General features: G+C 37.6%; 1 protein-coding gene across 1 annotated transcript in view; it reads right to left on the bottom strand.

The window, feature by feature from the left end:
• The window catches only part of chs1 (chitin synthase 1), a 34,118-nt gene extending 21,110 nt beyond the window's left edge, over positions 1-13,008 (bottom strand). Inside the window, exons 1-12 of the mRNA XM_078176338.1 lie at positions 12,699-13,008; positions 12,460-12,552; positions 8,177-8,312; positions 7,335-7,520; positions 6,451-6,652; positions 4,346-4,506; positions 3,920-3,995; positions 3,291-3,409; positions 2,435-2,612; positions 2,069-2,165; positions 1,654-1,750; positions 790-911 (exon numbers count right to left, since the gene is read on the bottom strand). Of these exons, the coding sequence (XP_078032464.1) occupies positions 790-911; positions 1,654-1,750; positions 2,069-2,165; positions 2,435-2,612; positions 3,291-3,409; positions 3,920-3,995; positions 4,346-4,506; positions 6,451-6,652; positions 7,335-7,520; positions 8,177-8,312; positions 12,460-12,506 (1,421 nt within the window). The 5' untranslated portion in view covers positions 12,507-12,552; positions 12,699-13,008. The remainder of the gene's footprint in view (positions 1-789; positions 912-1,653; positions 1,751-2,068; positions 2,166-2,434; positions 2,613-3,290; positions 3,410-3,919; positions 3,996-4,345; positions 4,507-6,450; positions 6,653-7,334; positions 7,521-8,176; positions 8,313-12,459; positions 12,553-12,698) is intronic.
• Between the last annotated feature and the right edge of the window lie 234 nt (positions 13,009-13,242).

Here is a 13,242-nt window from a genome sequence, read left to right as displayed (position 1 = left end):
GGGTCTGCTGCTAGAACTCTGTGTGGCATTCATCTGGTCTCTGATCTGAGCTGCTGTTAACTTGCCATTTCTGAGGCTGGTGACTGGGATGAACTTATCCTCAGAAGCAGAGGTGACTCTTGGTCTTCCTTTCCTGGGTCGGTCCTCATGTGTGCCAGTTTCGTTGTAGCGCTTGATGGTTTTTGCGACTCCACTTGGGGACACATTTAAAGTTTTTGCAATTTTCCGGACTGACTGACCTTCATTTCTTAAAGTAATGATGGCCACTCGTTTTTCTTTAGTTAGCTGATTGGTTCTTGCCATAATATGAATTTTAACAGTTGTCCAATAGGGCTGTCGGCTGTGTATTAACCTGACTTCTGCACAACACAACTGATGGTCCCAACCCCATTGATAAAGCAAGAAATTCCACTAATTAACCCTGATAAGGCACACCTGTGAAGTGGAAACCATTTCAGGTGACTACCTCTTGAAGCTCATTGAGAGAATGCCAAGAGTGTGCAAAGCAGTAATCAGAGCAAAGGGTGGCTATTTTGAAGAAACTAGAATATAAAACATGTTTTCAGTTATTTCACCTTTTTTTGTTAAGTACATAACTCCACATGTGTTCATTCATAGTTTTGATGCCTTCAGTGAGAATCTACAATGTAAATAGTCATGAAAATAAAGAAAACGCATTGAATGAGAAGGTGTGTCCAAACTTTTGGCCTGTACTGTACCTGCTAAAAATACAACCACAATGAAATAAAATACAAATTGAGGTTTACTCCCTCCTCAGACCCCTCTCACCTTTCTTGGTTTCTGGCTCGTGCCACCTTCATCTTGGTGTTGAGTAGCAGTGACAGGTCAATGAAAGCAGATTCATACAGTCGACGAACAAAGAGCTGAGATGTTCTCTCTATACGCTGGACCTGAGACATGATGAACCAGAGAGGTATTAAGGTGTGTGTCTTTCTGCCTGAGGTAATGACATTATTAGTAAAATGTGCCATGTAATGTTTTCCTTTGTTTCTTTGATTTAAAGTTTGACTCTCTGGTAGTAGGCTGTAGTTTTAAATTAAATGGATGCTTGAAACTAACTCACAACCAGTCTTTTTTAAGGGCTCAGTTTATCCAAAGTACAAAGAAAACAAATACAGATTTACTGATACCTAACACAGATAGTTTTGATTTATTTGGCCAGGATGTCCATAATTTCTGCTGCTTTCCTAATTTGTATGATTGGGGTTTTGTTTCTGGTGCTCATAGACTCCAAAAATTATATTTAAAAAATTCTACAGCAACATATTTTTCCAGACACAGACCACGCCATGAACAGTTTTGATCAAGACTCTTATTTTTAAACTGTTCTTTAAATCATCAACATTAACGGGGACATTGCTTCTGGAGAGAGATGTTGCTGTTGACTTTTCAGAATGTAACTTTTCAATGCAGTAAGCAACACCAAGGAAATTACTTTCACCTCCACTGTATTGGGGCAGCGACAGAAATCTCAGAGATGGATATCTTTTTTCATAATTTGGGGGGACTGACCCTTTAAGAAGCTTATCGTAACTCAAGGGCATAGAGATGCTTGTGTGTGTGTGTGTGTGTGTGTGTGTGTGTGTGTGTGTGTGTGTGTGTGTGTGTGTGTGTGTGTGGTTACAGCGATACCTTGATCTTCCATACATAGTAGGTGCATGTGACGAAACCTGACCACATACATACACCTTCCAGTGCCAGCATTGCAAAAGGCCATTGCATATAGTAGCTGTCAAACAATAAGTTCATAAACATTTTTTGCAAAATATACTGTACATAGATTGAATGTGTATATACAAGAGATGCTTGTACAGATAATTTAATATAATAATACGTCACATGATAAGTAATTTTAGGACATTTTACACACAATAAGCACGTTTATATACCATTAAGGCTGCATGAATTGTAGGGAACACAACTGCTCACACACACACACACACACACACACACACACACACACACACACACACACACTCAATCAATCAGTCAATCAATCAATCAATCAATCAATCATTAAACGTGATTAAAACACACAAGCATGCACCTGTTGAGTGAAGTTCGACAAATGCTCCTTGTGAGTTCCAGTAAAACCACAGGGGTTGTGTTCTTAGTGCTCAAGTAAGCCAGGCTTTCACAAAACTCTGCAATGGAAACATAGCTAAATGTTTTAGGATATTGGAATAAGTGCTAAGTAATAAGTGTATCTCACTCATCACACAGAGCCTCCCAGTATAAATTTGCCCTCTAAAGTGTAGAGACATGAGTAATTGTAGCCAGAGACTTCTCACAATTCACCACATTACTGAGCAGGCACAAACATATTAAATCTTTATGATGTATGACAAAGTACATACAAACAACAAACAAAAGTACATTTAAGCAAAGCAATATGTTAAAAGAATAAATTCACCTGTGATGCTCCCAGTCTGTGCACCGACCAATTTTTCTACCTGGGTAAGGAAAAGTATAAGTCCCAGCAGTAGCACTGCAGGTCCTGTGCAGCACAGTGGCAGAGCAAAACTCATCCTGACTGCATGAATCTTACAGGCCACCACACCAAACCAGTGGCAGGCTGCTGAGCAGAAAGCCTAAGACATGACAAGAGGCAAGGGGAATATTTGTTAAACCACCAATTAATGTCAGAAATACAAAATTCAATTTTTGAATTTAGCTGCCTATTAACTTTGGACTACAATTGTAAATTAATGCAAGTAAGATCTGATTCTGATCACTGATCGAGGTCAACCTGCTGGAAATATTAAATATCAGTTTGGGAGATTTTTTCAGTAGTTGGTAAAAGTTGTAATCACCTTTGTCTAGAACAGGAAATGAAACTAACACGTCTAATTAATAAGTATTTAATTGGCTGCTTCAATCTTGACTTGCTGTCAGCCACTTAAAGTAAAGCAGTAAGGATATATTACATATTCAGTTGGGAGGCCATTAAGAGAAAAAAAGGTTAAAATCATATTATAAATAACACAAAGGCTGTCAATTTGTTTCGTAGGCATTGTATGAATTTCTAACTTACTCACTTATTTTAAACCACTAAATAATGTTCATTGTTTGAGTTCAAATGGGCATATTTAGGCCCTACCCCTTTTCTTTCATTTTGCTTGGCAAAACCTTTATTAGAAAAAAAACACAAATGCAATTTGAGCATGTAGCACCAAAAGACTGCTGTAAATTTTCAGTGAATATCCCCCAATGTGAGCAGAGGAAGAGACCTATGACTTTTATGTATATAGTCCTTCTACATACAGTACCTGTAAGAAAAACACCACCAGTCCTATTTGCAGTAATTCCCAGTCTTCACTTTGCAGGCAGAAGTCTGACCAGATGATAGATTTCTCAATGAGCACATAGTAGAACAGGTATACCCCTCCTGCAACAGAATATAGTGCATCAGTTATGTATAAGAGACAATGAAATAACGTTTAAAAGCACAATATAAAAAACACAGTAAATCAAAAGTCTGTTTACGAAACAATAAATAAAATACAAAAACAGCACGATGTGAAAACGAGTGCTGATTTGAAACATTAAAGAAACAACAACAGTGACATTTAAGTAAATATGAGAAAATTATGCTGTTATATAGACTGGAATAAAAGCTGATAGTGTTGTGCAGAACAGAAAGCAGAGCTTTACAAAATTGAAAACCACGGTTGAAGACTTCATCACAGCTGGAGAACATCCGCAATCCATCTGCACCTCTAACATCGCAGAAATCTGTTTTTCCTCTAGTGTGAGTGTCAGGAATGAGATGACGAGAAAGCTCAGCAAAACACAGTGATGTTGGTGTTGATAATACATTTCAAGAGCCTGTGTTATTTTGTCAGCATGTTTTTTTGAGTGTTGTATGTTGACGCAGACATTGATGGCAGATAATTACCTATCACTATTATCCTCAGAATACTGCTGATGACAAACACAAAGTCCCTGAAACCGTCCAATTCTGACAGTGTTTCCTGCAGGGAGACAGAAAGAGATGCTAAGAGCCTCACTGAGGATGTCAAGTCAATATATTTATATACCACAAGTGGCCCAAAACAGTTCAATATCCAGCTGACGCTCTACCAGAACACATGGAAAAACACCTGCAAAGCACGTTGGTAATACAATCACAACATACGTTCCAACAATTAATAATAATTAATAATTAACTTGACATCTACAGTGGGATGAATGGATGGGGTAAAATCCAGTTTGGTGGCTGATTTAAAAAAAATAAAAAAATAAAAAATAAAAGTTTCTCTCTATTTGGAGGATGGTACAGTGAGGACAGACCAGTGGAAACTTAATACTAAAAACATTATACCTGCATGCGATTTGTTGCTTGCATTGAATTTTCCCACCAGCAGAGGGAGATGAGGAGTGAAGAAAAAATTCCAATTCCAACATAGATAAAGCAGTCGCTGCTCTGTCGATCTACAAATGTTGTTACACGAACATAGTAGTCAACCCCCAGGAGGCAGTAACCTGTGAATCAGTCACATAGTTAAGAGTTTAGTATAGCTCTGTTGCTCTAATTTATCAGCAGGTTTGAATGCAAGCCTCTCACTTAAACAAAAATTCTCCTAGAAAAGTGTCCTAGAAATTAAATTTATAAACAGCTAATTTGCTACAGAAATTTGAAGGAAATGTAATGCAGACCTGATCACATTTGTGTCAGCAGTGTTGTCAGATAATGAATGTCAGCAAAATGTTCGCTGACCAGGGATTTCTTTAGCTTCCCGACAAAATACATATATATGTATATATATATATATATATATATATATATATATATATATATATTTAAAGATTGTTTTTGTGGGCTTTTTGCCTTTAATGAATAGGACAGTGTGTGAAATGGGGAGACAGAGAGAGAGTGGGGACTGACACGCAGGGTCGCACATGGGACTTGAAACTATGACCGCTGCAGCGAGGCAATGCCCCTGCACATGGGGCGCCGGCACCACCCACCACGCCACTGACGCCCCGGCTTCCCGACAAAATATTAATTCTCAAAATACAACATCCACTCATAGTGACTACAGCATTATTACATTTTTGCATGGTTAGATTTAGGCGCTGGCAGCACTTGGTTAAAGTTCGGGAAAAATGGTGATCTGGTTTGATAAAGAAGTTTAACATTTAATCAGAACCACAGCCTTTCGCAGAAATGGAATATAATATTAGACATATGTTTTCTTTAGTGTTAATCACCTAAAAATAAGAATCATTGTGTTTTCATTCCCTAAGAATTAGCTGTTAATATCTTTATAGGAAGCAGTAGCCCAGAACAGACAAACTGAACACTGGCTCTACTGTAGATAGAGGCATTAACATTTTCGCTGGTTATGACACCTGTACAATAATTTTCCTCAAAATACAATAATTCTGAGCCTCTTGTACTATAGTTTAAAATTTCCCGTCTAGCAACACTGCTGTAATAGCTCCTACGGTAGGAACGGTATTGCCAAATATCTACTGGTAGACACATTTATACTGTCACACAGTATACACTATACCCTCATATTGCCCAACCCTATCACCACCCACCCTAACTATCTTTCCGCTACTCCGGTGCTTCATTTACTCAAAAAAACAAAACAAAACAAAAAAAAACACCCAAATAAAACCCAATGTCTTTGAACATAATAATTTGCTACCACATCAGAATTGTGAAAACAGTTTTGTACTGTAGATCGTAAGTAATTTCTAGGAGGACATGGTTGCAGTTAAATACACACTATTTTAAGTTGCAGCTGGCACTTTAATGCTATATTCATGTCGCAGCTAAAAGTTTCTTAGTATTCAAACATGTTTTCGAAACAGTGTGAGCTGCTGAGGTGTTTTCCTGGAGCTTGTAACCTATATGCAACCTGCATTTGAATGCTCAAATCAGAGCTTGCCGGTGTTGTCATGCCAGTTAGTAAGTCTTACATCATTCATCTGAGATACTTGTCATAATGAGGGTGGCAGATTTACTGCACCAGACTTTGCATGGAAAAACTCAAAAATGGAATGAAAGTGAATGAGCTGATTTGACAGATAATTAGAGACACTTCAGTTCAGTCAAGCCTGAAGACAAACTATAGCCTAACTGAAATCAAAACAAGTTGGAAAAAGGAGCAAAACCATCAGAATGACATCTATTTTTTCAAATTCTGTAGGAAGAGGATAACTGATTGCCATCCTCTTTCTCTCTCTGCTTTGCTTCCTACCTAATTCTGATCTAGAACATGCAAAGATATGTCAGCATGGATGGCTATAAAATAAATGACCTTCCATAAGCCGGCAGAGTTACAAATTTTATGTTTTTTGTTTTTTTTTGTGAAACGATAATAGTGTCCCTAGTATCTTCTTTTCTTTTTTTTCAAAAAAGAGACAGGCAGACAGACATCATTGCAGTTAGACGGGAAATATAAAGAGAGTTACCAGCAACTGTGAGAATGAGGGAGCAGATTGGGAACAGGATTTTCCAGTTTTTTTTCTGTAGTCTGTATACTATCTGCAGAATGGCAGACACAATACAGACTCCTCCGCTGATGAAGAGATTAGTCAACACATCAAACTGAGGCATAACAATTAGCACCAGGATTGAAGTTCCAAGAGACACCAGACACTCAATGGCACAAATCTGGAAAAGAGACAAAGACACACATCATTACCTTTTCATACTTAAGTATTTCTTTTGGCCCTAGGGTGGGAGAAAGTTGTAAGTTTAAGCATCATGATTAAGAATTAGATTGACATTCAATATTTTTTTTAAAATCATGCTGACACAGTTACAGTTTTATAAATGCACTTCTGTCTAGATTGATCTAACAATCAGATAGTCAAACTAGTCTCTTTTTCCATGTTATATGGATTTACCGAATGTACTGCTAGTGGCTGTGACGAACTGCTGTGTGTCACGTGTGCAGTAATTTTTTTGTGTTCACCAAATAATATAATCATGTTTGAGTGTGTTTCAAAACATGACATTATAACTTATCAGAATACTATGGTCAAGATCTGCAAATTACACATGCACTTTAAGCCTTTTAAGTTTTAAAAAGGTCTGTAATGTCAGGTTTTAGGTTTAGTAAAGCTGAATATTTGACAGTGTAGATCCATTTTACACTATTCCCTAAATTGTCTTCCTCATAAAGATTAATAATCGTAGCAGCTAAGTAGAGCCACAAAAAAATGAGAGTAATTAAAACAAATATTGATAATAGTCCTACCATATGTGGTTGCAAAAAAGGATATATGATATGCATTTTCCTACTTGTTGTAATTACATGCATAATAAATGAGTATGCTTTAGAAAAACATACCATTGACATGGTCTTCATGTTGGGTTTTACAAAGCTCTTGAAGGCACACCTCCATAGTGATTTCAGAAACACCAGGAAGTTGGGGCAGACCAGGCAGAAAACCAACATCAGCATGTAGAACTGTTTTTCCTTTGGGCTGCGCATGGAGGATGGACTGGACAATGTTGACAACACCAAGAGGGAGCCCTGATTTAACAGAGACAAAGGGTTTGTTAAAGAAAACCAAACACTTTGGAAAGGTGAGACAGAAGACCAACAGTAACCTTAAAATTTGTCATGTTACATACTGTAGATGCAAAGAAGACTGGGATTTACCGGCAGCCCCTTCCTGATTACCTTTATGGACACTGCATTGCTTTATTCTCGTCATTTATCCTGACACCAATAAGGAAGTTCATGGGGCTGAACAGTTGTTCATTTACTTTGATTACACAAGGAAACAGAGATAGTGATGTTAAGGGAATTCTACAATGGCCCCGTGAGCTGAAAATTATGAAAACACATGCAAATAAACAACGAGCAAATGAAGAACCATCTTGGTCACTTGGTCACAGGCACAGCATATAGAAAAAATCTTCATCAACTATTGCTGGGGGGAACGCGAACCATGGCAGAAAAATGGCTACATCCCCGCAAGATCAAACACTGCAAAAGTTAGTAAAGGACGTGTTGAACACACAACTGGAGGTGGTAGGGCAGGACTATCCTTGGCATTCAGCCTGCAGCCTTGTGCCTTGAGGCTTCACGTTTGGTTCCAGGAACCATATGGTGATGCTTCTTCCTGTGTGCCTCATTTAAATAGATGAATAATAGTTTGTTAATACACAGACAGACTATCCTACCTTGGCGATAACGGCACTGGTCAAGACCGCCAATCCCACAATAACAGCCACCAGGGACTGAGCCAGTTGGAAACATCTTCTCTTAGTTTCCTTCTCAGCTCCTGGTGGATTCAGCTGGAATGGATCCCATGTATCCCTGAGACACACACATGAACACACATACAGCGATTTCAACTATCATCAAAGGTATCCTGTGTATTACGGCAAGAATCCATCCATGGCCAAGAAAGCTAGTGAGAACCATATAAAAATAGACTGATGCTGGACTTTGAAACATGTTGCAGGATTTATTTTGTATTAGTGTGAAACTTAGAGAAAAGACGATGCGATGTAGACTGACGAATAGCTAACTGCCCCAAAGGTAGAGGCCAAAGTGTCTGATGGAAAGTGACTGTAAAGATTTGGCAGTGAAGAGGGGTTGATATACGGGAAAAGTCATAAACAAGAGAGTGAAGTGACCTGTTACAAGGAAGATTTCGAGACCAAATAAAGATGTTTATTACCGCACAGTAATGATAATTCAATTGATTGGCAGATGTGGATCATCACTGGGAAATTGGATGCTGGTTATGTCATCAGAGGGTTCAATAGATAGGGTCAGGGTACATTTTGAGTCGAAAGTTGAGTTTCTATCAGCCTCTGTGCCACCCCACACTCCTGACAGATAAAGTACAAAATAATTATCAGGGTGTGGATTGTCTTCCTTGAACTGATAACCCTTTGTGATCTTTCACTTTGCCATAGCAACTATCAGAAATATCAGCTACTGCTCTACAGTATGTCCTCAGTCACGCTGGCAGAAGGTGTGTTTGGGAGATGAGGATGCATGTGTGTGCCCACAGTGACGCATTCTTTTCTTCAATGAGGCATATAAATAAGTAGTCATAAATAGCCATGAAAAGTTGCTGATCTTAGAAGAGCAAAGACAATTTTTCAACTTCTAGCTCTCTGAAAATCACAATTAAGTGTTGGTGAAATGCTTGGTGGGAGACAGTCTTTCCTTTTAATAATTGAACTACTGAGAACCGTAACAGAATATAAAGTTACTGAATCTATTTATCAGTAAGGAATGTCAGGAAAGAAATGGTTTTTGGTATCTAATTTTACCATTAAGTTTCTCATACTGCTAAATGCTCTATGGACCTCATGGTTTCATACTGTTCATGAGAATTATTTGTCTTCCTCGCTACTGTTATTTGTCCGCCCAGCTTTAGAAAAAAAACTTGTTATATTATCACCTCCCATAAAGCTTGGAATGAACCTGAAGACTTAGAGATGTTGAGCATCGAACACTTCATTTCCTGCATTCTAATGAATTTTTCTGCACTAATTTGTGCCTTTTTTGCATCCATATATGGTTGAAATGTCTCTATGTTAAGGAAAATACAAAGTTGAGATGCCAGGTGACAATTCAAAATAAGAAAATCAATGGGATATAATGCAGTGAGTGAGTCAACAAACACAAATGCATGATATACTTTTCACTATTCCTTTGTGTCTTTTGTTTGGAAAAGTAACCTCTTGAAATGTGCATTTAACACCTTTTCACATCAACGATAAATAAATTCATTTTAATTAATTTATAAACCCCTGGACTTTAATAGCTTATGTGTTTCAGCAAGATTTCTGATCATTTTCAAAACTTTTCTGCAATATTATGCAAGGTTAATAGAATCCAGTTGTTATTTAATCAGAATAAAGTGACAGTGTTTCAAGACAAGAAGTCTACCGATCTGAAAGTCTGCCGTGCTTTACATTTTTGCTCTGCTGATGTGGTAGTTACCCATTTAGATCGTCAGACAAACACTGCTCATTATTGGAGGTGGAAAGCTGAACTGAGAACAGTTCTGATGAGCCATTGTTTGGCTTATTATCCACACAAAAACTTTCTGGTGGGAAGCATCCTTTAGGAGTGAGACAGTCCCAAACGTCCCATAACTTATTTCTTGAAATCTCAGATTATTATTGTCATAATTATTATTGTCTGTAGTTGACAGACTAGAACTCAGCCCTTTGGTTTATCTTATTTTTTGCTCTAGTTTGCGGCTGTATTAGAGCAGCTTCTGCTGTATTGACTCAGTCCTCCCTCAGGACTCCTCCTGCAGCAGCCAGCTCTCTCTGCACTACATGTCTCAGCAGAGCTTCAACATTGCTTCTTCTTCTTTCCGTTTTATGATAGATTTCAACCATTGCTTTTGAGGTTGCACGCTGCCCCCCACTTCACCTGAAGTCCTTTTTTGTCAATGAGTCGCACTCTTAAAAATAAAAGTCCTTTCAGTTCATTTACTTTGCTTTGGGGACAAATTCACCTGAGGAGAACATGTCTCCTGAAACCCCTCAGAAACCTGCGACTATGTTTGGTTTTTTATTATCTGTCAACACCAAGTAACTCAGACAGGAACAGCCCAGGTCCAACTTGGTCCCATCAGTCGTCACACCCAAGTCATATTCATAATTGACTCAACAGTCATAATGTTTGTCCCCACCTTAGGTGTGTGTTGGAATACGTGGCACATTTGTTTACTTTTACAGGAAATATATTTTTCATTTCATTTTTTTAAATGTATGCTTTCCACATACAAATCTGTAAAAGTAGTTCCGTCAAACTGTATATTTATTATGATACAGTATTTTATTCTACTCTAGACCACTGCACATCCCAGACCATAGCAGACTGGTTCAACTTGCCAAGATTTTCATGTTGAAATTAACAACCTCTGGTAATCTTACAACACACTTCGATGCACATCACTCGTCATATTTGCATAACAATTAATATACTGAATGTTGTAAATAAAACCAATGATGATTATCAAGTCCTTTGCGAGTGTTCTCAGACTTAACAGATACTGTTAGCACATGGTATTTGTATTTTAGTTGAGTTTTAAAAATCAATATAAATATTCAATATAAAACCTTCTCCTAATCATGTAGAGGATAGTAGAACATCAATGAAGTGTATTTATAAAAATAATCTGAACCCAGAAACTGGATTGTTTTGACCTCAGAGATGCCAACATGCAGAATGTGATTAAAACTGTAGCACATATTTAACATTTTGAATGGAGCAGCACTCCCCTAACAGCAGTCAGTATCTGCGGGGATGATGTTAGCCACAGCAATAAAGAGAAGCGCAGCGGTGCACAAGGGAAATTAACTGTTTCCTCAAACTGTAAATTATACCAAATAGAAACCTGGTAATACAATATTTAATGATATATCACTGAGCGCAAATTTAATGATAGTATCCATTACCAAATATCTATCTCAGTAACAATTAACCTCCGAATAATGTGTGCCTGCGGACATTAAGCGGAATAGCTACCCAGTACAAAGCTGAATGGTGTGTTGAATGATTTTCTTTCTGAATCTGTCTCGTTTATACAGCCGATGTCAAAACTGTAAAATTTGATGGCATAATAACCTTTGGTGCTGTGGCTTTGTTGGTTAAAGGACAATCTGGGCTGTCTTTATATAAATAAGGAAATGAATTCACTGTGAATTTTTTCTTTTACTTCCAGTAAGCTATTGTGATTAAGCATATGTTGAAGCCAAATTGTAAATTGTACCTCTTTGTGTACCCAATACACAAATGATGGCAGCACTAAAAAACCATTACATGTTGGACCATCTGGACAAATCACAGGTCATTTCTGTCCAAAACCAAATGCAAACAAATCCCAATACATTATTTTTATACATAATGAACGGATAATGCACCCTGAACAAACACCAGCAGCATCTGATATTAATTTGTGCAACTACATTTGGAATAATACGGTTTCCTATTAGATATACACACATTAACTGAGGTGTATCTTCAATAACCTTTCTGTCAGTTTTTGCTGGATTTGTAGGGCAGAACAGGACAGGGTTTTCTCATGCGGTGTTATTTTAACCTTGTGATCTAATAATTAGAGCTCAGCTGCAGTAATGAAGTGATTAGTTGATCATCAAAAATGAACAAATCTAATAATTAAATTGTTTGATAACTGATTTATCATTTAGGTCATGAATCAAGCAAGAATATAAAACTTCCTTTGATGAATTTCTAAGACTTGAAGTGATAGTAATCTAGATGCTTTTTTTCCTAACCGTATATTATGTTATTAGACAGGCTGATGAAGATTAATCTGTGAAAGCTGGGCTGAGTGAGCTGCTGTCCATAGATGTGTATTTAAGTTAATTTAATGTCTCATATTATCCGTTGTCTCTCAACTGTAATATCAGTCACCTTAAAAGAAGCACAAATGTAACTAAATGTACTGTAGGTTAGTTTTTACCTGTGCCTTCCCTCACGTTTCTTTCCTCTGTATTTCAAGTCCTCCATCTTGGTTGTCTTTGCTACTCGTTATTCTGGCTAATGTAGAGTCTGTCTGTCAAGGAGAAAAAAATATTCAGACAGGGAGTTTTTTTTTCTGATAGATCAGCTACAGTGTAATATGTTCAGTAATATGTTCAGTTATGGTCAGCATTGATCTCATTAAATCATGTTTGAATATAGAAAACAGAGAAAGTTTACCTTGTTATCTCTAATTTGTCTGTTGATTAGATCTTTATCCTCAAGGCTTCAGCAGTCCATCCTCCTTTCAGTTCACCTCCAACTCACTTAATTTCTTCAAATCTCAAATATCAGCAAACTTGTAGCAGTTGGAAAGAAGTTTCAATCAGTCAACATAGAATTAAATGATTAAAATCTGACCTACATGTGTTTTTAAATTACTTAAATTTGACAAGTTATGAATTTTTTGAGTGGACTGGAAACCAACTGTGTCCAAGTCTCCGTCAGTCTCTCAGTCAGTTCGTCCTTTGTTCATTTGCTTGTCTGTGTGTTGTGATAAAGACAGTCAGGTCCAGCCCTGTCAGGTGTGTCAGGTGTGTGTGTGTGTGTGTGTGTGTGTGTGTGTGTGTGTGTGTTGTGACTAATCAAAGTTTGTCAGTGACCAAAAATTTCTAGTCATATATCCAGTTTTTATGAGTGGCAATAAAAGGGTACAAGGATCAGTTACACTGAAGCTCACACGCACAAACGTGGACTCCAGACTGTTTCCAGTACTTCACTCAAC

Source organism: Epinephelus lanceolatus, chromosome 2 (assembly GCF_041903045.1).
Source record: "Epinephelus lanceolatus isolate andai-2023 chromosome 2, ASM4190304v1, whole genome shotgun sequence".
Taxonomy (NCBI): Eukaryota; Metazoa; Chordata; class Actinopteri; order Perciformes; family Serranidae; genus Epinephelus; species Epinephelus lanceolatus.
Note: the sequence above shows the minus strand (reverse complement) of the source record. Positions and strands in the feature narration are given on the sequence as shown.